This window comes from Syzygium oleosum, unplaced genomic scaffold, assembly GCF_021117445.2.
Source record: "Syzygium oleosum isolate NSW1041296 unplaced genomic scaffold, Sole_v2.1 Sole_v2.25, whole genome shotgun sequence".
NCBI classification, from domain to species: Eukaryota; Viridiplantae; Streptophyta; class Magnoliopsida; order Myrtales; family Myrtaceae; genus Syzygium; species Syzygium oleosum.
This window is the reverse complement of record NW_026607509.1, coordinates 5,429,527-5,449,420: the sequence shown is the minus strand read 5'-3', so window position 1 is coordinate 5,449,420 and position 19,894 is coordinate 5,429,527. Positions and strand designations below refer to the sequence as shown.

General features: G+C 42.8%; 5 protein-coding genes and 2 long non-coding RNA genes across 9 annotated transcripts; 2 read left to right on the top strand and 5 right to left on the bottom strand.

Annotated features, from left to right (window-relative positions):
• The first annotated feature begins 1,054 nt into the window (after positions 1–1,054).
• Positions 1,055–3,980, top strand: LOC115687556 (VAN3-binding protein-like). The gene is made up of 9 exons (XM_030613169.2): positions 1,055–1,091; positions 1,285–1,373; positions 1,482–1,658; positions 1,886–2,119; positions 2,662–2,730; positions 2,804–3,203; positions 3,311–3,421; positions 3,508–3,609; positions 3,707–3,980. The coding sequence occupies exons 2-9, from the start codon at positions 1,299–1,301 to the stop codon at positions 3,898–3,900; spliced, it is 1,362 nt and encodes a 453-aa protein (XP_030469029.2). The 5' UTR covers positions 1,055–1,091; positions 1,285–1,298; the 3' UTR covers positions 3,901–3,980.
• Positions 1,070–2,980, bottom strand: LOC130134907 (uncharacterized). Its single transcript, XR_008814435.1, has 3 exons — positions 2,844–2,980; positions 1,543–1,637; positions 1,070–1,238 (listed from the first exon to the last, which is right to left on the bottom strand). It is a non-coding gene; the product is annotated as an uncharacterized LOC130134907 (long non-coding RNA).
• LOC130134906 (uncharacterized) lies at positions 3,196–4,948 on the bottom strand. The gene is made up of 4 exons (XR_008814434.1): positions 4,831–4,948; positions 3,972–4,721; positions 3,641–3,855; positions 3,196–3,539 (listed from the first exon to the last, which is right to left on the bottom strand). It is a non-coding gene; the product is annotated as an uncharacterized LOC130134906 (long non-coding RNA).
• A 938-nt stretch (positions 4,949–5,886) lies between these two features.
• On the top strand, positions 5,887–8,758 carry LOC115687518 (translocase of chloroplast 34, chloroplastic-like). Its single transcript, XM_030613119.2, has 8 exons — positions 5,887–6,017; positions 6,208–6,325; positions 6,475–6,582; positions 6,667–6,791; positions 6,893–7,157; positions 7,975–8,043; positions 8,153–8,314; positions 8,470–8,758. The coding sequence occupies exons 2-8, from the start codon at positions 6,227–6,229 to the stop codon at positions 8,578–8,580; spliced, it is 939 nt and encodes a 312-aa protein (XP_030468979.1). The 5' UTR covers positions 5,887–6,017; positions 6,208–6,226; the 3' UTR covers positions 8,581–8,758.
• A 445-nt stretch (positions 8,759–9,203) lies between these two features.
• Positions 9,204–12,717, bottom strand: LOC115687519 (superoxide dismutase [Fe], chloroplastic). 3 transcript variants are annotated; one of them, XM_030613120.2, is made up of 9 exons: positions 12,438–12,709; positions 12,268–12,320; positions 11,706–11,777; positions 11,157–11,345; positions 10,429–10,600; positions 10,202–10,320; positions 10,011–10,037; positions 9,869–9,892; positions 9,204–9,775 (listed from the first exon to the last, which is right to left on the bottom strand). In XM_030613120.2, the coding sequence occupies exons 1-9, from the start codon at positions 12,493–12,495 to the stop codon at positions 9,557–9,559; spliced, it is 933 nt and encodes a 310-aa protein (XP_030468980.1). In that variant the 5' UTR covers positions 12,496–12,709; the 3' UTR covers positions 9,204–9,556. The 3 variants fall into 3 exon arrangements, with proteins under 3 accessions (XP_030468980.1, XP_056158719.1, XP_056158720.1); XM_056302744.1 differs by lacking the exon at positions 10,011–10,037 and having other exon boundaries at positions 12,438–12,717; XM_056302745.1 differs by lacking the exons at positions 12,268–12,320; positions 12,438–12,709 and adding an exon at positions 12,153–12,195.
• A 519-nt stretch (positions 12,718–13,236) lies between these two features.
• LOC115687520 (probable pterin-4-alpha-carbinolamine dehydratase, chloroplastic) lies at positions 13,237–14,927 on the bottom strand. Its single transcript, XM_030613121.2, has 3 exons — positions 14,452–14,927; positions 14,096–14,288; positions 13,237–13,560 (listed from the first exon to the last, which is right to left on the bottom strand). The coding sequence occupies exons 1-3, from the start codon at positions 14,830–14,832 to the stop codon at positions 13,469–13,471; spliced, it is 666 nt and encodes a 221-aa protein (XP_030468981.2). The 5' UTR covers positions 14,833–14,927; the 3' UTR covers positions 13,237–13,468.
• Positions 14,928–15,679: 752 nt separating this feature from the next.
• On the bottom strand, positions 15,680–19,441 carry LOC115687517 (metacaspase-1-like). Its single transcript, XM_030613117.2, has 5 exons — positions 18,822–19,441; positions 17,825–18,155; positions 17,613–17,733; positions 17,282–17,491; positions 15,680–16,187 (listed from the first exon to the last, which is right to left on the bottom strand). Exons 1-5 carry the CDS (start codon positions 19,222–19,224, stop codon positions 16,128–16,130), a joined length of 1,125 nt encoding a protein of 374 aa, XP_030468977.1. The 5' UTR covers positions 19,225–19,441; the 3' UTR covers positions 15,680–16,127.
• Positions 19,442–19,894: the final 453 nt, after the last annotated feature.

Here is a 19,894-nt window from a genome sequence, read left to right as displayed (position 1 = left end):
TTCAATGTGTATTGGATGGATCCCAATGCTTGCACAAGTTGGCATGTCGATCACGTACAACTTCGGAGATCGGTAGTAGTCACTAAAATAGACAAAATAGTCAAAACAATATTATTGACAAAGTGGCCGTCTGTTTAGTGTGCAAAATCCCCATTCTTGAGGTGGTCCCAAGCATTTCTGGAAGCAGGAAATGACACTTTCCACTTTAAGCTGAAGTTCTCTCTCAGATGGAAAACTGTGCAATGTTGACATCGCGAGTCTTTCTAAAAATGTCATGATCTTCTTTTACAAATGCTAATCCTCACTTGCCATTTATTTATCTTTTCATGGTTGGGTTTTAGATGTAAATGGGATGCTGGTTTGATTTGGGGGAGGTGGAGAAGCCCCACTGCATCCATGTGTTTAATAATAGCCAGTGCCTTCCACATGCCTTCCCCATTTAGAATGCCTAAACACGGTTATAAAAGACAGCTGAAGCTTTATGCAGGATTTCTAGGCACAAGACATTCCACTTACATGATATCTCCGTTGTACTTCTCCAACTTGACGACTCCTGAGGAATAGTGCCTAGCTTCATAGTTCTTCACCTGGCATTTTTCGGTTCTGTCACTGTGAGCAGTTTATCCTCAGTTGTTCGATCCTTTATTTCTTTACTTCCAATTCTGTAGCATAGAGCTCAAGTGATCACACGACACTTTCATTAATATATTTTTGATTTCATTAATACTCTATGTGACTAAATCTGAAATCAGCAGCAGATAGACTAGTCAGCATCAGACCAATTTTTTATGCCAACTGTAAAGTGGGAATAGGCTCCAGTGGATGTAATAATATATTATAGCAAATCCTCCTCCTTAATGGCAACATTTTAAACTTGGAAATAGCCTAATTTATCAGGTGAAAACTGGTTCTGCAGAATATCTCTGGGCTGCTGAGAGTTGAGCTGCACCTTACCCTGTGCCATAATTAGTTCTACCGAAGTTCAACTGGTGCAGAGTACATCTTTTGCTGCTTGCCCATACTCTACATCAATCCCTCGACAAAATGATGGCATGCCCGACGCTGTAGAATTCACATACAGTCCTCATCTGGTACAGCACCTATCATTTTCTTTTTTGTGGGTTTCCTTCTATTTTTCCCTGATGGTGATGCAACTATTGGGCATGGTGGAAATGGAATTCCTCTTGCATAGACCTTCACTGATTATTAAAAAGTGGTACGCATGGCCTGTTGCAAACCTGAAAGGTTAATAAGCAAAGACTGATGGAATCTTATTGATGGTAGAATTTAACCTTGAAATGGAGGAAGTACGAGGAAGCAATAGACTTGGAAGAGTTAAACTCAAAACTCAGCACCAATTGCCAACTTATACGGTAAGGTTAAGTGCAAAGATTGACATTTGATGGCTACTTGTTTCTCTCAGACATCATAGTTATTTCGACATTTCCTTATTTTTCTTTCTCTTCCATAAATTTTGTCAGCAACAGGAGTTGCCGGATGCATTCTGGACAGGAAGAAATGGATACACGAGAAGAGAGCCACCTTCATTGTGTTGCCAGTCTCTGGACGTCCTTGGCAGCCCAATTAGTGCAATGGAGTATCTGTCTCGCTCATGGAGCCCAGCAGCCTCTGACTTCCTAAGCATTTTCTCATCAAATGTGAGAATACTCCCCATGATTCACTCATTTGAAACAAATCTCAGACATTTCCAATGAGAAATGAGTATAGATACATGAAAGAGAGCACCCAAATCATTCTGGGTGGGGCTGGTCCTTCTCATTTAAAAAATGTTTCAGAATTGCTCTACTCTTTTCGCATCCAGCGGGGAAAAAATTCAAAATACAGTCCTTATCACGTAAATGATTTCACTGATTTCTTTTCACAGAATCTGTTAATTCCTCTAGAGGATAGCTGCTTTCAAGGAAAGCCTGATGAGGAGCTAAATGAGGGTTATAAAACGGGAGATCACGATGGAGAATCAGAAACCGCGGAAACAAAAGAAAGCACCTTTCTCTGCGATGTTCATACTACAAGGAAGCACGCACAAAACTCTGAAAGCAACAGAAACAATCGGAGTCAAAGCAAACAGAGTGCTGTCAGTAGAGTGGATAGCCTACGGGTAACATCTAATCCTTTGTCAGTTCATTTTTATCACGAAACCCCTTCAATATATTCTATTCAGAATCCTGAACAACTTCAAATACACCAAAAATTTTCGGCGTGGTGTATGGGTTCATTATCTCTAACAGTGATGAACTTTTACACACTTGGAACACTTTTTTTTTTTTTGCATGCGACCACAATGGCAAAACCCTACCACGACATATTGCTAATATTTGGCTGGCCTCAACTATGGTTAGCACCAACCAGGGACTCAAGGTGTCAGATTTCCTGATAAGAAATCTTAACTAGGACATGAACAAGCCTCCAAGCAGCAGTTTTGGGAAATCGTCAGACTCTAGCCGATAATATGAAAAATCAACTGATTAGTTTGAGCCTTTTACGGTCCTTTGTTCATTTTCAAATGTTAATCCTATGGTCTTGGGTAGACTACAATGATAGGCTTGAGAGACATTAAATGTTCATGTTGGTTGATGGGAAATTGAAGTGAACAACTAATGTTCTTTTTTCTCTCTTTTGTTGTGCATGAATCTTTCACAGATGTTATTTGCAATTGAGAGGCCCCACCCAGCTGTCTATAAGAAGCATCCGACATTTGATCTGAGTAGGGTAATGATGGTGAAGCACTTATGTATCTTTTTGGAGTAATAATAGGTTACTAAACATTTTGCTTCTAATTCAGCTAAACTTGAAGGACGTAAAGGGATGGTTAACAGGCAAACCTTTAGCTAGCCTACTCAAGTGGTACAAGGACAGGAAGAAAGAGGAGCTTCGATTGCACAGAGCAAAAGTAGATGCCGCCCTATCTGTTGCACGCTTGGCTGCAGCAATCGCTGGCATCACTGGCAACAGCATCGTAGGCGTAGATGATATCACCTGCCACAATAGTAGTAGCATGGTGGCTTATGACAATAACATGGGAAATGTCCTTTCTTTTGCCGCAAGTCTGGTGGCTGCTGTCTGTGCAGAAGCTGCGGAGTCAGCAGGTGCACCCAGAGACCAGGTTGCCTCTGCCATCAACTCTGGTTTTGCGAACCAAACACCAGCTGACATGATCACACTAACAGCCACAGCTGCAACGTGTAATGATTCCATAGCTACCATATCCTCAAAAATGTTATTACATGGAAACATGTTCAGCTCCTTTGAAAGCCAGAACAGATGTATTTATGCAATTGATCTTTTCCAGGTTTAAGAGGAGCTGCAACACTCAGATCAAGAACCATTGTAAATTCCTATCTGGAAGAGACTGAAGAGCTGCTGAATTCCGGGACTGCAATGCCAGTAGTCACACCTTCTGGTAGATTGCCTGTACTGTGACTCCCTATTGTTTGTATTTTGTGCCATATATGTAGTAAATTGACCAATGTCCAACCGTTCACTCAGGGCAAAAGAGGCAAAGATTAGTATCAGTCCATCTGAAACACAGGCAGCCGTTATTGACTCTCACAAGAAAGTATTTTGGAGCGGTTCTCACATCAAAAGAGTGTATGATTAAGTATTCAGTTCAACAATTTACCTTGAAATTCCTGGCAATTACAGAACTAACAGTAACTTTGTCCCCTGATGCTCTTGGATTTTACAGACAGAATTTTGGATATGTCGGAAGAAGTTCATGAAGCCCGTGGCTACTTCTTGCTCAGCTTACAAACCGAAGGAGGCGATATCAAGCTGTTGTTCTGCAATGAGGATCAAGCAATCGTGTGGATATCAGCCATATCTAATTGCCTGCACCTTTGTTCCCTCAACAATGACAATGTCAAATTAGAAAATGATTAATGATGTGTCATCTCGTCTTTTACGAAGAACAAACGGTGTATACTAAACTTAAAGCATAGAATGCCACGTACTTATTAAGTCACCTAACCTTCCATGTTATGAGTGCATATATCATCGAACTTTGCGTGGACTTATGATTCAGGCAATGGAACCTCAAGCCAAACAATGAAGAATGTAGTGAGCATAACACGACATCACCAGGGGAGCATGAGGGAAAATCTTTTATTTGTGATGTTATCCATTAGAATCCACAAGCAATAAGCACTAACAACAGAGAAATCTCTTTTTGCATTAAAGAATCCCATCATTAATGAATTCCCAGTTTGATCTTGAATTTATAAAGTCAGTATACATATCTACCTACCAACCAATCAACTCGGAACCCATACCGTTTCAGCTGCCACTGACTCAGTGGCTGGCACAATGGTCGTTCCCTAGGTGAACAAACAACCAGACCAACCTGTTAAAAAGCTAAAAATATAACAAATTGAAATATGACGTCCACAAACTGAAAAACTGGAGAAATAAATAGTGGCTGGTGGTGACAACATAGAGCAGTCACTGTCTGTCTTGAACAACAGATCAACAAGCATGTCTGAATATGAAGTCGATTGCCCAAAGAAGGGTCACGATCGGCTACAGCAACAGTGGAAGCAAAACAGAACAACCATGCGAATTATGACAACCGTCGTTCGAGAAATTTGAGGACTTAGGACGAGAACTTGGATTGGGTTGCGCAGTAGAAGTTAGACAGGGAAACATCTTCACCCGTGCGTGAGCAGTGAGGAAGGAATCATCCGGTTGCATATAAATTCTTCCCCCTGTCCAACAGAAAACAAGCGATCATTTCAGCTGATAAAAGCTTCCATTTTCGAGACCAGCTTCATGCTCCGAGCAATGACCCAGCATACGGGACAGTACATTACTCACCACCATTTGGGTCAGCGTCACAACCGGAGCATTCTTCTTCTCCTTCTTCTTGCCCCATGGAACTTCCACGGCAGGAGAAAAAAGAGAGGAAAACGGAAAAACGATGGGATTCTGTTAATCGGGACCGAAAACAGGACCGGTTTTCAGGGCGATCCTGTCTGGTTACACGTAAGGGTGAGTGGTTCTAAGTTCAGGTTCCTCATGTTTTTGAAAACCTGAAACCTACGTGTTGGAAGTTGAAAGTTGAAACTTACCTGTCACAAGTTTCAAGGTCTAACAGGTTCTTTTTGCATTTCATTTTTAGTTAAGCAAAATGAAAATGAACGCAACAATACTTGACAAGCTAAGAGAATACAAAAGACTAGTTTTCCTGGTATTATGGTTCAAATATATAATTAAAACGAGAAGTCATTGCGTGAATCAATACTAGAGGTGAATGGTTCCATGTTTTGTATATGTTCTATCTGGAACCTATCCATTCTTATTTTTTGGAATTTTGAACCTACCCTATCACATGTTCCAGGATTTACCTAAGTTCCATCACTTTCTGCTTTGATCCACTGACCGCAACTTGTATTTAGATACACGAAAAATATGAAATATTAATAAATCATGAAATGAAAGCTTAGACTAGTGGTTCCAGATTATACATTTATCATCTAACGCCATGAAATACCACAGAATCATGTGAAGACATAGACAAAAAAAAAACACAAAAAACTTATTTAGACTTTAGGTTCCAGATTCTAAGTTCTACCTAGCTAGAACCTGAAACCTGTCCGTCGAAACAGGTTCCTCAATTTTTAAAATCTGGAAAACTTATCCCACGTAGCTTGAAATCTGGAATCTGTAGAGTAAAATCTGAAACCATGCTCGTCCCTAGACGGCCTAACTTCAACCAGGAGGACATCGCGCAATCGGGCCTAATAAAGGGCATCGCCCGACCCGCTTCGATTTCGGGTAAAAGAGGAGGAAGGTGAAAATAACCCGAATTCACAGAGGGAGCGAGAGAGCGTGAAATGACAGATATAGCCCTGGGGGCCGCCTTCAGTGAGAAAGGAGCCGGAGCAGCAAGCGCTCTGGGTGGGTTTTTACAAAGGAGCAGGCAAAAGCCAAAAAAGCCTTTCCTTATCTCCTCCATTCCCAAATCCCAAATCCCAATCCCAATCCCTGCCTTTCGGTTTCAGGTATCTCTCTCTCTCTCTCTCTGTTTCTCGCTCGCCTTCGGATTTCCATTTGTCTGTTTGCTTTGCTTTCTCGCGGCGGGGGTTTAGGGTTTATCAGCGATGATGGTTGTGGCGTCGCTTTCTCCCTTCCGAAACCCTCCCTCCATCTCCTTATTGATTGACTGCTGGCGCATCTCTTGAGGAGCGCCAGAGGACGAGGCTTGTTGGAGATGGCGTCTCAATTGATCCGCGAATGGGTCGGCATTCAGCAATTCCCCGCCTCCACCCAGACGAAATTGCTCGACTTGCTCGGCAAACTCAAGCACGAGGTCCTTCCCTTCCCTTCCCTTCCCTTCCCTTCCCTCCATCTCTTTTGCCACCCTTCTTTCGTTGGTGATTTTTCGTTACCTGGTCTGGTGGACACCCGATGCGCTAGTTCTTTAGCCTTGTCTGCTCATGTGGTGTGGCCCTGTTGCAGAACGTGAGCACCCTGACGGTTCTTGTCATGGGGAAAGGAGGGGTTGGCAAGTCCTCCACCGTTAATTCCGTAGTCGGCGAAAGAGTCGTTGCTGTCAGTGCTTTCCAGGTAGTTCCCTGCGTTCTGACCGTTTCGACTCCATGCGAGTGCTTGAATCTCGTGACCGGTTTGGAATTTGCTTTTGTGTGCTAGTCGGAGGGCCCGAGACCTATAATGATTTCGCGCTCGAGGGCTGGGTTTACGCTGAACATCGTCGACACTCCTGGGCTCATCGAAGGCGGATACGTCAACGATCAAACCCTTGAAATCATTAAACGGTTGGTTTGCACCTTGCCTTGTCTCGCGAAACCTCTTTCGGGTTCAAACAATGTCATGTTCGCCATGGTAACTTTTCCCTCTGGTTGGGTGTGTCGAGCAGCTTCCTTTTGGACAGAACGATAGACGTCCTCCTCTATGTGGACCGTTTGGATGCTTACAGGGTGGATAACTTGGACAAGCAGGTCATTAAAGCCATCACCGATAGCTTTGGTAAAGAAATCTGGCGCAGAGCGCTGGTTGTTCTCACGCATGCCCAACTCTCTCCACCGGATGGTTTGGAATATGATCTATTCTTCTCTAAAAGATCGGAGGCTCTTATGAAGATAGTTAAGTTGGGCGCCCGGATTAAGAAGCAAGATGCATGGGTACTTGTGCTTTCTAATTTTATCACCTTTGTTGATCCTCCTATTGGTTTTTGTAGTTATGTCTTGCTTTGTTGACCTTTATTTTACTCTGCGATTTGTACCCTGCATTCGCTGTTTTACTGGATCTTTTTACTTTGATCATTTTTACTGGGTCGTTTCACGGCTTGCGTGTATGTTGCTGATGGAGTGGTCACCGGGCTTGATGATTCATGATTTCTTAATAGAGGAGAACTGAGATTGATGGACTTATGACCAAGGGTTCTAGGATCAGGAGTCTCTTACATGTGAAAGTTTTAAATCCAATGCTCATTTATGTTTTGCTTCTGGGGAAACAGAACTTTATGGACCGCGAGTGACTGCTGTTGGATAGTAAAAGTTGCCTCCAAATGTAGTCAACTCCATTGTGACGTGTCTGGCTTACCTTAATGCATTGGGGTACTTCCTAATTATATAACCCTCTATGTAGGTTTTCTGGTCACTATTATTGGGCGCTAATTATTTCGGCAGTAGAAGTGGTGAATACAGACCCTTGACTCCAGGCTTGTCTCCGCTAGAAATGAAATTAATAGTTGATTTCTTTCAAATTGTTTAGGAGCCGATCTCCAAATGCGTGCATGAATACATATCTTATGCGGTTCTGATGTTTAATTATTATTGCGATGCAAAGTTTGGTCAAATTTTATATAAATAGGCAGCACAAGCAGATGGGTTACTTGTGGAGATGGTAAATTTGCCAGAATTCACGGTTGGTTGAATTATTAATTAGTTGGTGGAGACTTTGTATTCTTCATTGTGTATTTTCCTCGTTTTCTTGTAGGGGTCTTCCATTCCTGTTGTTTTGGTTGAGAACAGTGGGAGATGCAGCAAAAATGAGGGTGAAGAAAAGGTAGTAGATGCCTCCGGGCATTCTTTTATCCTGTTTTTTTGTTTTGTCTGGTGTATATGGGTTTGTTATGTTCTTTTGAGTTTATACTAATGTCTTTATATTGCTGCAGATACTTCCAGATGGAACTCCTTGGATTCCTAACCTTGTGAAAACGATCACGGACGTTGCATTAAACGGAAGCAAGGGTATATTGGTGGACAAGAAATTGATTGAAGGGCCGAATCCCAATAGAAGATGGAAAGAATTTATCCCTTTGATTTTAGCATTCCAAGTAGGTCTTGCAAGTACATTCTTGATTTGTTTTGATTTCTTGCCAGTGCGTCTATGTCTGGGTTTTGGATACAATTCTCAGTTCTCATCTTGCCTGTGTACTTAATTTATGACAACTGTCTGAATGTCTTCTTTGTTTTTTCCTGGGGTGGACAGTATTTCTTCATCATCAAGCCAATTCAAGGGGCAATCAAGAGTGATATTGCAAAAGAGGCCAGACCATCATGGGAGTTGAGGGATGTAGGAGGGGCCTCGCGGAAGTTCTAAATAGATCATAGATGATATTTCCTGACATTTCAATGGCAAGACCATATTTTGTACTACTTTCCAGATGGCCTTTTCTTTTGGTTGTAATTGGCGATGGAACTTGTGTTTTTGACTTTGAAGAGGATAAGACGTCGCGTGCTAAATATTGTTGCAAATCCACTGCAGCTTTTGGACTGGATATTCTGACACCATCTTATTCATGGTACGTGTATATGTCATTTCAGTAGGCATCCTCACGAAAAACCACAGATGGGAAATACCTTCTTAGACTAGGTGCATGACGACCTCGATCTTGTGGAACTCACAAAATCAAAGGTTGCGGATCACTCTGTCCAGTGAAGCTTGGTCGCGGGAAAAAATTCCCCACATTGATTATGTCCCTCTTCGTGTAAGATCTTCCTCTTGTTTTTCAATTAGTAATTTGGGAAGTTTATCACTTGGATTTCGATGGAATTTCGGTCATTGTAACCTTCAATTAGTTTCAGTCATTTTTTACTATAATCACGATTTTTCAACGTCCCTTGAAAAGAAACGTGAGCAGCGAACTGTTTAGTCTCTAGTCCTTTTTCTGTCAATTACTTGCTTAAAACGTGGTTCCTAATAGCAACATCTTGAACAAATGGTTGAGCGCAACAGTTACTAACCCATATAATGATCGGAAAAGGTAAGATGAACAGTCATACAGTTTAGCCTGGGCTTGTCACAACTCCCATAAGAACACTCAAAATAAAGTGCTGTTGGGCATTTTCCATCTTCCGATCTCAAGAGAACAAAACTGATCCACTGCAATGTTCACGAGCGACTCGCAAGCTCATCCGCTCTCTGCGCTTCTGTTGCGAGGTATCAAGCTGGGGGCAAGGATCCATACATGCTGATAAATCTAGGGACCCTCTGCTATGCTCAGGCTCTGATCTATTTTTCTTTTCCAATGTGCCAGCGATTGATGACCATCATGATACAATTGCAGCCAAAAGGATCACATTTGGTCATTCACCTCTGAATCCTCGGTGTCGCTATCCAGATACATCTCAACAGCTTCATTGCTGGAGTTTTTATTGTCTTCCTCATATTTCCTCTTCTCCTCCTCCCGTTCTCTTTCAACAGCTTGAGCCTTTGCCATCTCTAGTCTGGCACTCACAGTTTCCCATGACACCAGCTTCTCCATGAACATAGATACATAATCAGCTCGCCGACTCTGTGAAACGATGAAAGCGATGCACTTAGACTCCAGATATGCATTACAAGATCAACACAAATAAGCTATTTCCAAAATGCGAATTTATGGTACCTGAAAATCAAGGTCGTAGGCATGCTGTTGAGAGAATGTCATACCAGGATTAGCATTCGATTAAAAAATGGCTCTCACAGCTGGGAAAGAAATCTATAAATGACTTCTAATGAAGAAAGCAAATATGATTAAACATGATTACCTCCCAGACATCAATAGTGAGAAGAGGCTGCCAGAACAGATTAACAAGTGTGTAAGTAGAGCAGCGATACTAAACATCACAAATTACAGTACGTGAAGAATAAGATCTATAAACACATGACATCTGAATTATACAAATCTATGATTGTGCGATGAACAGTAACAGACACCAATTATACGGATCGTGCTTACCAAATAATCCCAGACGAGGGGATTCACAGCATTGGGACTCTTCACCACCACTAGCTTCTTGTCTTCATCAGACGGGCGTGGATTAGAAGCATTACCGACATTGAGCCTATTTGCTTTGTCTACACAGTAACCAAAACCCAAAATGATTTTTAGATAAATGGGGATGTAGAAGTGGAAGTCACAGAAACACATCAGCTAAGGCAGGTGAAAGAAAAAATTCCACTCACATGCAAGCCACACCCAACCTGAGCCAAATTGTGTAGACGCAGCTGACCTGAATTTTGCACTAAACTTCTCAAAAGAACCAAAATCTCTCTCAATCAGTTCTAGAAGGTCACCAGATGGCTTTCCTCCACCATTTGGTACCATTGATTCCCAAAAGAAGTCATGATTCCATATCTGCAGATTAGGTAAGCAAATAATCAAGTTGGAAGTCCTCAAGAGGAAAGGTGCGACCGGTAAATGGATTTTAAGGGAAGTGGAATGCCACTGTTGGGGGGGATCATTTGGTGGGGAAGGGGCAAAGGGAGGAGGAGGAGAGAACTCTTCTGGTAATGTCAATTCATTCTCGAGCATTATCCCAAACAGTGAATATGAAAGTTCTAGTATTCCAAATACCTAATTGGGCAAGCTAGCTGTCCCATATAAGACAGTAAGGGATTTATTTACCATTAGGCAACAGGAAGATCTTATCTTAGAGTTGAGCAATTTCAAGAGACGCATTCTCTTTCCAGAATTTTGAAGTACCGATCCAGCTTAAACGAATGAAACACCAATGTGTCCTACCTTTTGCCCCTCACGAGATTGAGAGATAATTACCTACTCCTAGAATAAGTACTATGGACCCAGCTGAGGACGCAAGCATGTCGAAGGATTAACTATACACGAGGAGTTCCAATTAATTTGATGACACATCACAAAGTAAACAATTTAAGGACCACTTAAAATCTACTACCTGTGCGGCATTATTGAAAGCAGGAAGAATGTCGCCCTTGTTGTATGAAAGAATGATAATGTCCTCCAATGACATTCCATCTAGGTCAGTCCCGACTATTTGCATGTTTAGTTTTTCAACATATCCCCTGTGATGCTTTCCCCAATGATATGACATCGTGCCCTGGCTCATATGTGGCTCCAGAGCATCCTGAGGCAGAGATATTGACAACTTAAGCCTTAACACTGACAAACACAAACGGGCGGCACCCCAAGGCTCTAAGTCAAGCTCAGTTATATGCACTGTTCGAAAGTATATTGAGCCACTACCAATGTGAAGCCAATCAACAACGCCATCACCATCATTAGAACACACACTGGTATAACACATTGTGCCACATTTATAAGCTTAGTTATAAAGGACCAGCTGACAATAAATACACAAATTCCACCAAATCAGCAAACCATCCCACTAACACAACAACACAAGGCAAAAGGCAGGAAGTACTACTAGTTTATGCAAGCCACGGCGACTTAAAAAGAACAAAAGGGAGACGTGTTCAAACCATACCAGCGGATAAGGTGGAGGCTTTAGGTCAAATTTAGCAGAAATTGGAGCAGCAGCAGCCCTTCCACATTGTCTCTGCAGCACAAAACATGGTTATTGAGGTAAAGCCTGCAATGACTCCAGCTTCTTTTTTCTCCTTTTTGTTTTATTTTGCCAGGGTATAACTCCAGTTGAAATATAGAGGAAAAGCAAAGAAAACCAGAAATCCCTCAAGATAATGACTGTCGGGCACGAGCTCAGTTGACACCGAGTGCGTAAAGAGCTGTCACCACAAAAGCATTTTGTCGAACATAACGTGCACGACTTTATTTCGCCCATCTTGTTTTCCCAGGCAAGATTCTCTTCGCCGGCACGGGCGGAACAAAGATTTCCATAGAATGAACCTCCAGGGTCCTTGAGGTTGGGAAGACCAAATAAGAAGACGAACAAAAGAATACCCATGTCCTTCACCTATCAAGTTTCGTATGTGCTCTGTTTCATCTTTAAGCGGAGTTATTTGTTGGTTCGCACATCAGCGTGTCAAAGTCGAAAGTGGAGGAGATATCGGGAGCAAGCAGACGCAGACCTGGTTCTTTGTGGATTGGAAGGTACGGGTTGAGACTAGAGCTCCACGAAGTCCTACAATTCAACCATCATCAGTCCCATCACACCGAGTGAAGCAACAACTGATTGAGCTCGAAGCACCAGCGCAGCGGGGGTTCGCTAGAGAAAGTTGAGCGCGTTACAAAAAGCCACCTTGGTAAGGAATGAGGGCGCATGGCGGTGAAATAGTTGCGGTTGCGGTTGCGGCCATGTCTCCGTCCGTTTCTCCGAATGTTGTAAAGTCGAGGGACAACGCAACAGACAGGATAATGTCTTCGCAAGTTCGAAGCCTACCAGATATGGTACTAATAATTTATATTGACGCGAACGCGAGGTCTTTGTACTTTTTGGGTAAAACGCTAGAATACAGAGCGTTTAGGAAAATTGGTGTAGGAAGTCATTTGCTGTCCCTATGATGGGTCATGACCTGCAAATGTATTTTGCCATCCAAACCTTGTATAAGGGGTTTTCTACCTCTTAAATGTTGCTTCTCGTCGAACTAAGATAGAACCCAAGAACCCGAGTCGATAAAGTATCTTACTTTAGTTTAATATAAAGTCGATTTAAACGAAGCGATTGGGCTTGTTCCTTGCACAGGCACTGTTGCATTGCCATAGGACTTTTCCAAAAGGTCAGACTGAATCTGAAAACGAGAACATGCATCTCCAACAAAAACAACCACAGATGTTCTCCATCCACTGTAACCGTACTGGAAACCTGGACTAATACAGGAGTAAGATTTCCTACTGGTAGTGCATGAGCAGAGTGCAATACAAGCAACATCTGTGTTCATGTCCATACTGCATTTGAACGACAAACTTCTTACAACCTGGATAGGTATGAACAGACAACTTTCCTTCGGTCCAGGACTACTGTCTCAAGCATTCAGTAGACAAAAACAGGATAGCCCATTAATTTGGACAAAATATCAAAAGGATTGGAGGTAAAGAAGGAAAAATAAACACGGCTAAGAATAGACATTCAAAAGGAAAAGAAGTTTGTCAATGTTTCCACCAATCTAAGAATAATAATGGTGAATGACATCATTTATCTGCTGATTGAGCATTGAATGGATCAGCAGTCTATGAATCAATTTACAATGGAGAACTGTCCCTCATCAACTGGATGGCACAAAACTTTATCTTGAGCATTTCACTTCTCCTATAATGCAAAAATTTCTTGACTTATGCCCATACTCTCTTCTTAGGTGCCAGATCTGATGTTTTGATCTCGTCAATTTTAGCAGCTACGATGAAATCATTCATGCTCAAACCCCCTGCATTGTCAAGTGCAAAACCAATTAAATGAGGTATATGATAAAACCAACTTTATTCAGTTCTACAACCTCAAAAGGTGAAGACAAGCATAGAATTTTGCCCATGCAATTGGGAAACTTACAGCAATTGAACAACAGGAGAAGCGATCTAAAACGGAGACTAGGAGGATTAAATATGAAAACTTTGCGCCTTTCATATGGAGCGGCATCAATCTGATCTTCACAGTAAGAACTAGAAGCATCATGTTTTTCTTATCTCGTCGCACGAGTAGTCATGTTATGCAAAAAACAAGTCGACAGTTCCCTATCAAGTGACTGTGCTTCTCAAGCTCCCCTCTAAAATGATACAGTAGCTTGGAAAAAAGTGCCCTATCAATCACTTTCTAGTTTTTATGTATGTCGCAATATGCAAAGTGCCGGAACCACGGCTCTCCATTTACTTACACCACGTTTCGCATTTTGCGGCCACTATAATAGAGTATATTCACAATGATCACATTTACCCATCTGAATATAGAAACAATAACAGTCGTACCCATGGAAGAAGTCCACAATTCAGCTCTAACTTGATTGGGTTGCTCCAAGTGCAAACTTGGGAAGTGGCCAGTAGGTTCGACCGCGCCATAAATCCGGTTAATCAGCTCAACCCCACATTTGAAATCCCTCAGCTTCCACAAGCACTGTAGTTTAAGCCCACTTTCTTCTTCCAACAGTCTCCACCCAACAACCTAATGAGAGAAACCACAGCATCAACAGATACTCCAGCTCTTCTAAACGTTCTCCCATTCGTAAAAATTGACACTCGATATGAGCATGTAGCAGCAGTAGCTCAAGAGAAACAATTAAAACAAAAACCACATAGATTCTTCAAGAGGAAGGGGGAAATTCGACCTTCCGGAGGAGCTTCTGAGCGTCGTCGAGGGACATGGGGGGCTGGACAGGGGAAACAGGGGAGCAATCCAGCTTGGCGAGAGACAGAGTGGAGGCAACGGGGATCAAGATCCTGTGCTCGGTGTCGACGTTGCCCAGCACCTTCTCTCCGAACCCGCTCTCCACCTCCGCGGGGAAAGGGTCTCTCGCCCCGAAGTCGCCCAGCAAGTCCGTCCCCATGGCGCGCGCCCTCACGGCGAGCCGGCCGGGAGCCGGGGGCCGGACCTCGAGGAGATGGGGACGCTGAACGAGACGGGGATGAGAAGGAGGAGAAAGAGGAGGAGGGCGATGCAGGGAGAACGGGAGGTGGGTTGTGGCGGCGGCGGCGGCGGCGGCGGCCATGGCTTGCGAAAACTGTGTACTTGTGGATGAAGCAGGGGAGGGAAGGCGGAGACAGTGTCGCTTGACTTGAGCTCGATTGGTTTGGAGTTTAGACAGCAAAGACCCAGAACGAAGAAAATAAGGAAGAGTGGCTCTGGCTGGGGCAGCTGCCACGTCATCGCGACACGACCGTTTCTCGTTCATCGCATCTCGTGCCTCCCAAATTTTCCTCTTTCCTGCTCCTTTCTTATTTTTGTCATTTCTTTTTCCAATGTTTTGTTTAGGCCTGAGGTTAAATTGTTTCTAATGACTTTCCCGAAAAAAATTTAAAATAAAAAAAAAGTATCGTGTTGAATATACAAAACAATAAAAGTGTCGTATTGCCATTAATTTTGGTAAGTTTCGACATTTCATGTTTAAAAAAATTGAATCCTAAAACCTCAAAAATTATTATAAGTAAAAAATATCTTACGAACACTTTAGCCTATCAAGTCAATACATTTGAAGAAAGGGCACGGCCCCTTCTTGCCAGGGCCTTCGCGTGTGGCTTTGGCTACTTTTGTTTTTTGGTCGAAAGCTGTTGCTATTTTAGCCACTGGATACTTTGATAAGAGATTTATTTATTTATTTTGATCGAAGATAAGAGATTTACTTGAAATGATTGTTTTTCATTGTTTCGTAGCTTTTGACAAGCCACTTCAATTTTATATCAATACTCGAAAGTCAAAAGTTTTCAAAAATTTAGGAATGCTAATATCAATATGAAAGTAAGTCAAGACTTTTTCTTAGTGAACTTTCCAATACTTAAAAAGGTTTCTTAATAAATTTGAGGGGTAAGCAAAGGCAACACGGTAAACAATATGCCCTATATTCAAAGTCCTGTATTATTGAATAAGCGAGTGATTATGAGGTGAGCTGCACCCAAACATCATCGTCGAAGAGAACACCTTCATCTCAAGCATCAAATTTTTCTGCCCTCCCCTTTTACCTCTTCTATTTCTTTTACCTTTCTAGCACTGTAAACATTGTGGGGGAGCTGGTGTTGGAATGTAGAGCTTAGTGAAAAAAGCTGGAATGCTGATCTAGATATGCACAGCATTGCTCCTCTTGTTTCCACAACAACAGCCATCCACTACACACGAAAAAGGCATCGAGATTCAGACACGTAGTACAAGCTATAAAACACTCTGCACGTTCATCCAGAACACCGCAAGGCAGATTTCCGTCTACGTGGAACCCAAGTTAGCCGTGATGCCATTGACCTGATGATGAATAAGAACCGATGCAAACTTGAAAAAAGCCTTCTGTCCACCGCGCTACAAAGAGAAGGGCTTCGTGTACACATCAAATCGCTCATTCGCAGTTAATTGAGGTTCCTGCAAAATTTGTGGGGGTAATATTAACAGGGTGAAATGGTTGTACTTATGAGTATTCCACAGCACAGCAGCGTCTAGCCTCCAAGATGTAGGATTCATGCAGAAGAACCAGGGCATCTTTCTAACCCAAGTTAACAGAAATTCAACAAAGTCCACTAGTTTGATTTGTCGATTCAGGCACGGTGGAAGCAAGAACAATGGAGAAGCCTGTATGTTTAAAAACAAGTTCAAACATTGCTTTGTTTGTGCTCTGACGATAAGAAGGATGCTTTAGTGATCAAAGTGGGAACATTTTGGTGTTAGGTGATATAGGTTTTTCAACTACCATTTTACACACAACTATGAACAAGTTAATCAAGCAGAACCTCCTACAAGTTACAAATAAAGGCCTTTCGGCAAAGAAGCCAATTTATCAAGTAGGAAACGTGAATTATCAAGGAAGACCATCTAACCGTCTTACCCTTTCCAGAACTAGCGAAAATCTCTATACGATTTTGAATTATTCCATCTCCATAATGTAATCTCATGTTTTAACTGAATTATTGAACATTCCGTCTGCATAAGAAATAAACTCTCTAGCCTTTTTCAAATATGTAAACCAGCTTTAAGGATCTTCCTCATCTTTCCATAAGAATAAGAGTACATTGAAGATGCATCACCCAAATAAAATTAAACAAAATAGCTAAAATTTCAGGGTAAATATCAACAAGTTTGTCCCAAAGTTGCTTCTTTAATAGATATGCACCGACTCGCCTTATGTTATGTTTTCAAATGACTTTTATAAAAGTGATTTAGATATTGAGAGTATATCCCAACTACCATCTCACGAGAGAAAAGTTTGAATCAGACAACCAAAGCTATACGAGTAATCTTAGTCCTATTCTCCACTAAGATGTTTGGTTTCAATATGAAACAGAAAAACCTGAAGCACATTCTATGGCAAAATTCACCTGTCCATTTTAATTTCTGTTGGTTCAATTATCAGTGACAGCTTCTTTTTTTATTGTTCCGGCACTTCATTTTGGTGCAAAGCTAGAGGCTCCGAAGCAACTTTTTCACAAAGAAGCAGCTGATGCTGCTGTAGGATAACATACCTGTCTTAGTCGTGTGCTGAGGTTCCCACCTGTCAAAAGCATCGTGATAAGAGAAGTTACAAGTCCACCCTCAAGTTCATCGCCGCCTGTGTTCCGAATGGTAGCCCGCATCGCATTCAGCATGTTCCCATAAGTGGTGGCATGTCCACGCTCAATGGCTTGGATGAAGGAATAAGTCATAGCACCGGTTGAAGTAACCTGTGAAAGAGCCTGTTGGCACAGAGAATCGGGCTAATTAAGTTTGTGCTACCTTTTACTTAGTTTCGAAATCGTAAAGGATTTTCTAGGATTCCTAGTTAACCATTAAAGTGCCAAAGTCCAAAAGCTTTACCGAAGTATCGGCAGAAGTTTGATTATCATCACAGCCGCTAAAAGAAATCACTTCTCCCCCGCTTGTCCCTTTCCATACTCCTGAACGAGGTCTATGGTCCTCCCAGATATACTGACCTCTTCTGCATTCGCAAATGAAAACAAACAAAGTTTGTCTCCGGATGGATAAATCTAGGAATTTAGTGTGAAGAACCACGCGAAGGACAAACAAACCTGTCCATTCTACAGAGGAAGGGCAAATCTAACATAGTGCCGCTGTGACAAGAATCAATAATGGCGTGAAGCTTAACCCCATGAGGAAGAGGCCTGACGATTGTCGTGTTGATCTCATCATCGACAATCATTCCTTGGGTCCTAAAATCTGAAGGGCAGAGCGTTTCATCAAATCCATCCACCTCGTCACCAGTGTAGTTCCTCTGCTGCGATCCATGACCAGAGAAATGGAATACCAAAGAATCCCCAGGCCTACAACCTTGGACAAGCCAATTCAACGCCATTCTTATGTTGTGCTTGGTCGGACGCCTCAAAGGATCGCGTTCATCTTCTGCAGAATTAATTTTCGAAGACTAATGAGGCCCCACTTGGCCGTTCCAGATTAAGTAATAGACAACTTGTAACACGTAGAGGCAGAGCATCTTTCAGAAATTTTTCCTCTATAGTTTCGACTAATCGCGAATCCTTTCTGGATCATTACGGGACATGACTAACCGGAGACAAGACGAGATTAACAGCCGGAGAAACTGCTTCATACATTCATTATCAAGTATTCACAAGGATGAAGATCGATAAGGAGGCCTAACTTGAACATCTAGAATCCGAGCGGAATCTGTAATTTTGTGAAGCGGTTAACACATTTGTTCTTACAACAAATGTTCTATCGATCGACACTGCAGTGCCATCCCATGTCAAACTCGTCGTAACTCTGTCATGATGGATCACGATGCTATCAGCTGAACTATAGTTGGGAAAGAGAATTTCGATTAAGGCAAGACGCTAGGAACGTTCATCAAGTCCGACTTGCTAATTAGCGTGCAGGCGCAAATGAGAAATAATGGAAGAGAGAGAAGAAACAGGGAAGTAGACAGTCAACGCGCGATTAGCAATTCATTAAGAAGCATCGCCGAAAGAAGGGAGCCATCGAACACGAAGACGATCGAATCCTCACGGGAGGAGAGGAGAGGAGAGGAGCTGAAAAAAGAAGGGAACGCACCGGTGAGCACGAGGATGGAGGACTCGGGGAACTTGAAGCGATTGATCAACAAGAACTTCATGCACTTGGCGTCGTTAACGCAGCCCTTGAGCTCGTCCCGGGTGTTCCTGTACGAGACGCCGCATATCAGGGCTCGCTTACCGCCGTGGGCCGGAGGAGGGAGGCCCGGCGGCCCGTAGGAGGGCGGCGGCGGCTGCGGCTGCGGCGGAGGCGGGTTGTGGGGGGCGTGGTGGTGGTGGTGGTGGTGGAAGGAGGAGGAGGAGTGGGAGGCGGGGGGAGGCAGGGGCGGGGAGCGGGGATCGGCGACGAGGGTGACGGCGTAGCAGAGGGCGCAGCGGATGGAGGCGGCACCCGGCGGCAGCTGCAATGCAGTGTGGCAGTTGGAGCAGTTGACCAGTAACATTATAACTGGCCCAGAGAGATAGAGAGAGAGAGAGAGAGAGAGAGAGAGAGAGGTGAAGATGGTGCTTTGGCAATGGGCGGAGATGGAGGAAGGAATGACCTCTGTCAAAGCCAAGATCTCAGAGAAGAGAAGCAGAGGGGAGAGGAGAAGAGATGAAGATGAAGAAGAAGGAGAAGGAGGCGGAGAAGGAGAAGTTGGTTTTGGTGGAGTCAAAAGTCTTGAGTTTTTTTAAGAGGAACGGAGTGACGTCCTGCCGGGAAGGTGATGGGAAAAGGGGAGGAGAGGAGAGGACGGAAAAGGGCGAAAAACCACGGATTTGCATTAAAGACCAGAGACTTTCGTAACCTTTTGACTTCTTTTGATAGTCCTTGATGGCATGGAAACACGTCTTTAATTATTGTCCCCAATTTAACACGATTTAAAATGTTCAAAAATAAATTCACCATTTATATTCATATATATATAAATAAATAAAAAGTTTAACCTTTCACCACTGCGACAAAAAGCAATAGTGTACATTACTATTTCGTCCCATTCTCGCATTTATCTTATCGACCTTCCCCCACGTCCGGGTTAGCCGACGGTAATGGCTGAGACCGGCACATTCTCCACCTCCTGCCAACAAGCGTCCAAAAATTCTCTCTCTCTCTAAAATAAAGTACCATGAATT

Coding starts and splice junctions, on each gene's coding strand:
- LOC115687556 (XM_030613169.2), top strand. CDS start 1,299: ATGGAGGAAGTACGAGGAAGCAATAGACTTGGAAGAGTTAAACTCAAA. Junction 1,659..1,885: donor TAAGCATTTTCTCATCAAAT/GTGAGAATACTC, acceptor TTCTTTTCACAG/AATCTGTTAATTCCTCTAGA. Junction 3,610..3,706: donor GGTTCTCACATCAAAAGAGT/GTATGATTAAGT, acceptor TGGATTTTACAG/ACAGAATTTTGGATATGTCG.
- LOC115687518 (XM_030613119.2), top strand. CDS start 6,227: ATGGCGTCTCAATTGATCCGCGAATGGGTCGGCATTCAGCAATTCCCC. Junction 6,583..6,666: donor TTGCTGTCAGTGCTTTCCAG/GTAGTTCCCTGC, acceptor TTTGTGTGCTAG/TCGGAGGGCCCGAGACCTAT. Junction 6,792..6,892: donor ACCCTTGAAATCATTAAACG/GTTGGTTTGCAC, acceptor TGTGTCGAGCAG/CTTCCTTTTGGACAGAACGA.
- LOC115687519 (XM_030613120.2), bottom strand. CDS start 12,495: ATGGCCGCAACCGCAACCGCAACTATTTCACCGCCATGCGCCCTCATT. Junction 10,601..11,156: donor CTTTCAATAATGCCGCACAG/GTAGTAGATTTT, acceptor CCTAATCTGCAG/ATATGGAATCATGACTTCTT. Junction 9,776..9,868: donor CCTACGACCTTGATTTTCAG/GTACCATAAATT, acceptor ATCGTTTCACAG/AGTCGGCGAGCTGATTATGT.
- LOC115687520 (XM_030613121.2), bottom strand. CDS start 14,832: ATGGCCGCCGCCGCCGCCGCCGCCGCCACAACCCACCTCCCGTTCTCC. Junction 14,289..14,451: donor CTCAGAAGCTCCTCCGGAAG/GTCGAATTTCCC, acceptor TTCTCTCATTAG/GTTGTTGGGTGGAGACTGTT. Junction 13,561..14,095: donor ATTGTGGACTTCTTCCATGG/GTACGACTGTTA, acceptor TTGACAATGCAG/GGGGTTTGAGCATGAATGAT.
- LOC115687517 (XM_030613117.2), bottom strand. CDS start 19,224: ATGTTACTGGTCAACTGCTCCAACTGCCACACTGCATTGCAGCTGCCG. Junction 18,156..18,821: donor CTCCATCCTCGTGCTCACCG/GTGCGTTCCCTT, acceptor TTAATTCTGCAG/AAGATGAACGCGATCCTTTG. Junction 17,734..17,824: donor TTCCTCTGTAGAATGGACAG/GTTTGTTTGTCC, acceptor TTGCGAATGCAG/AAGAGGTCAGTATATCTGGG.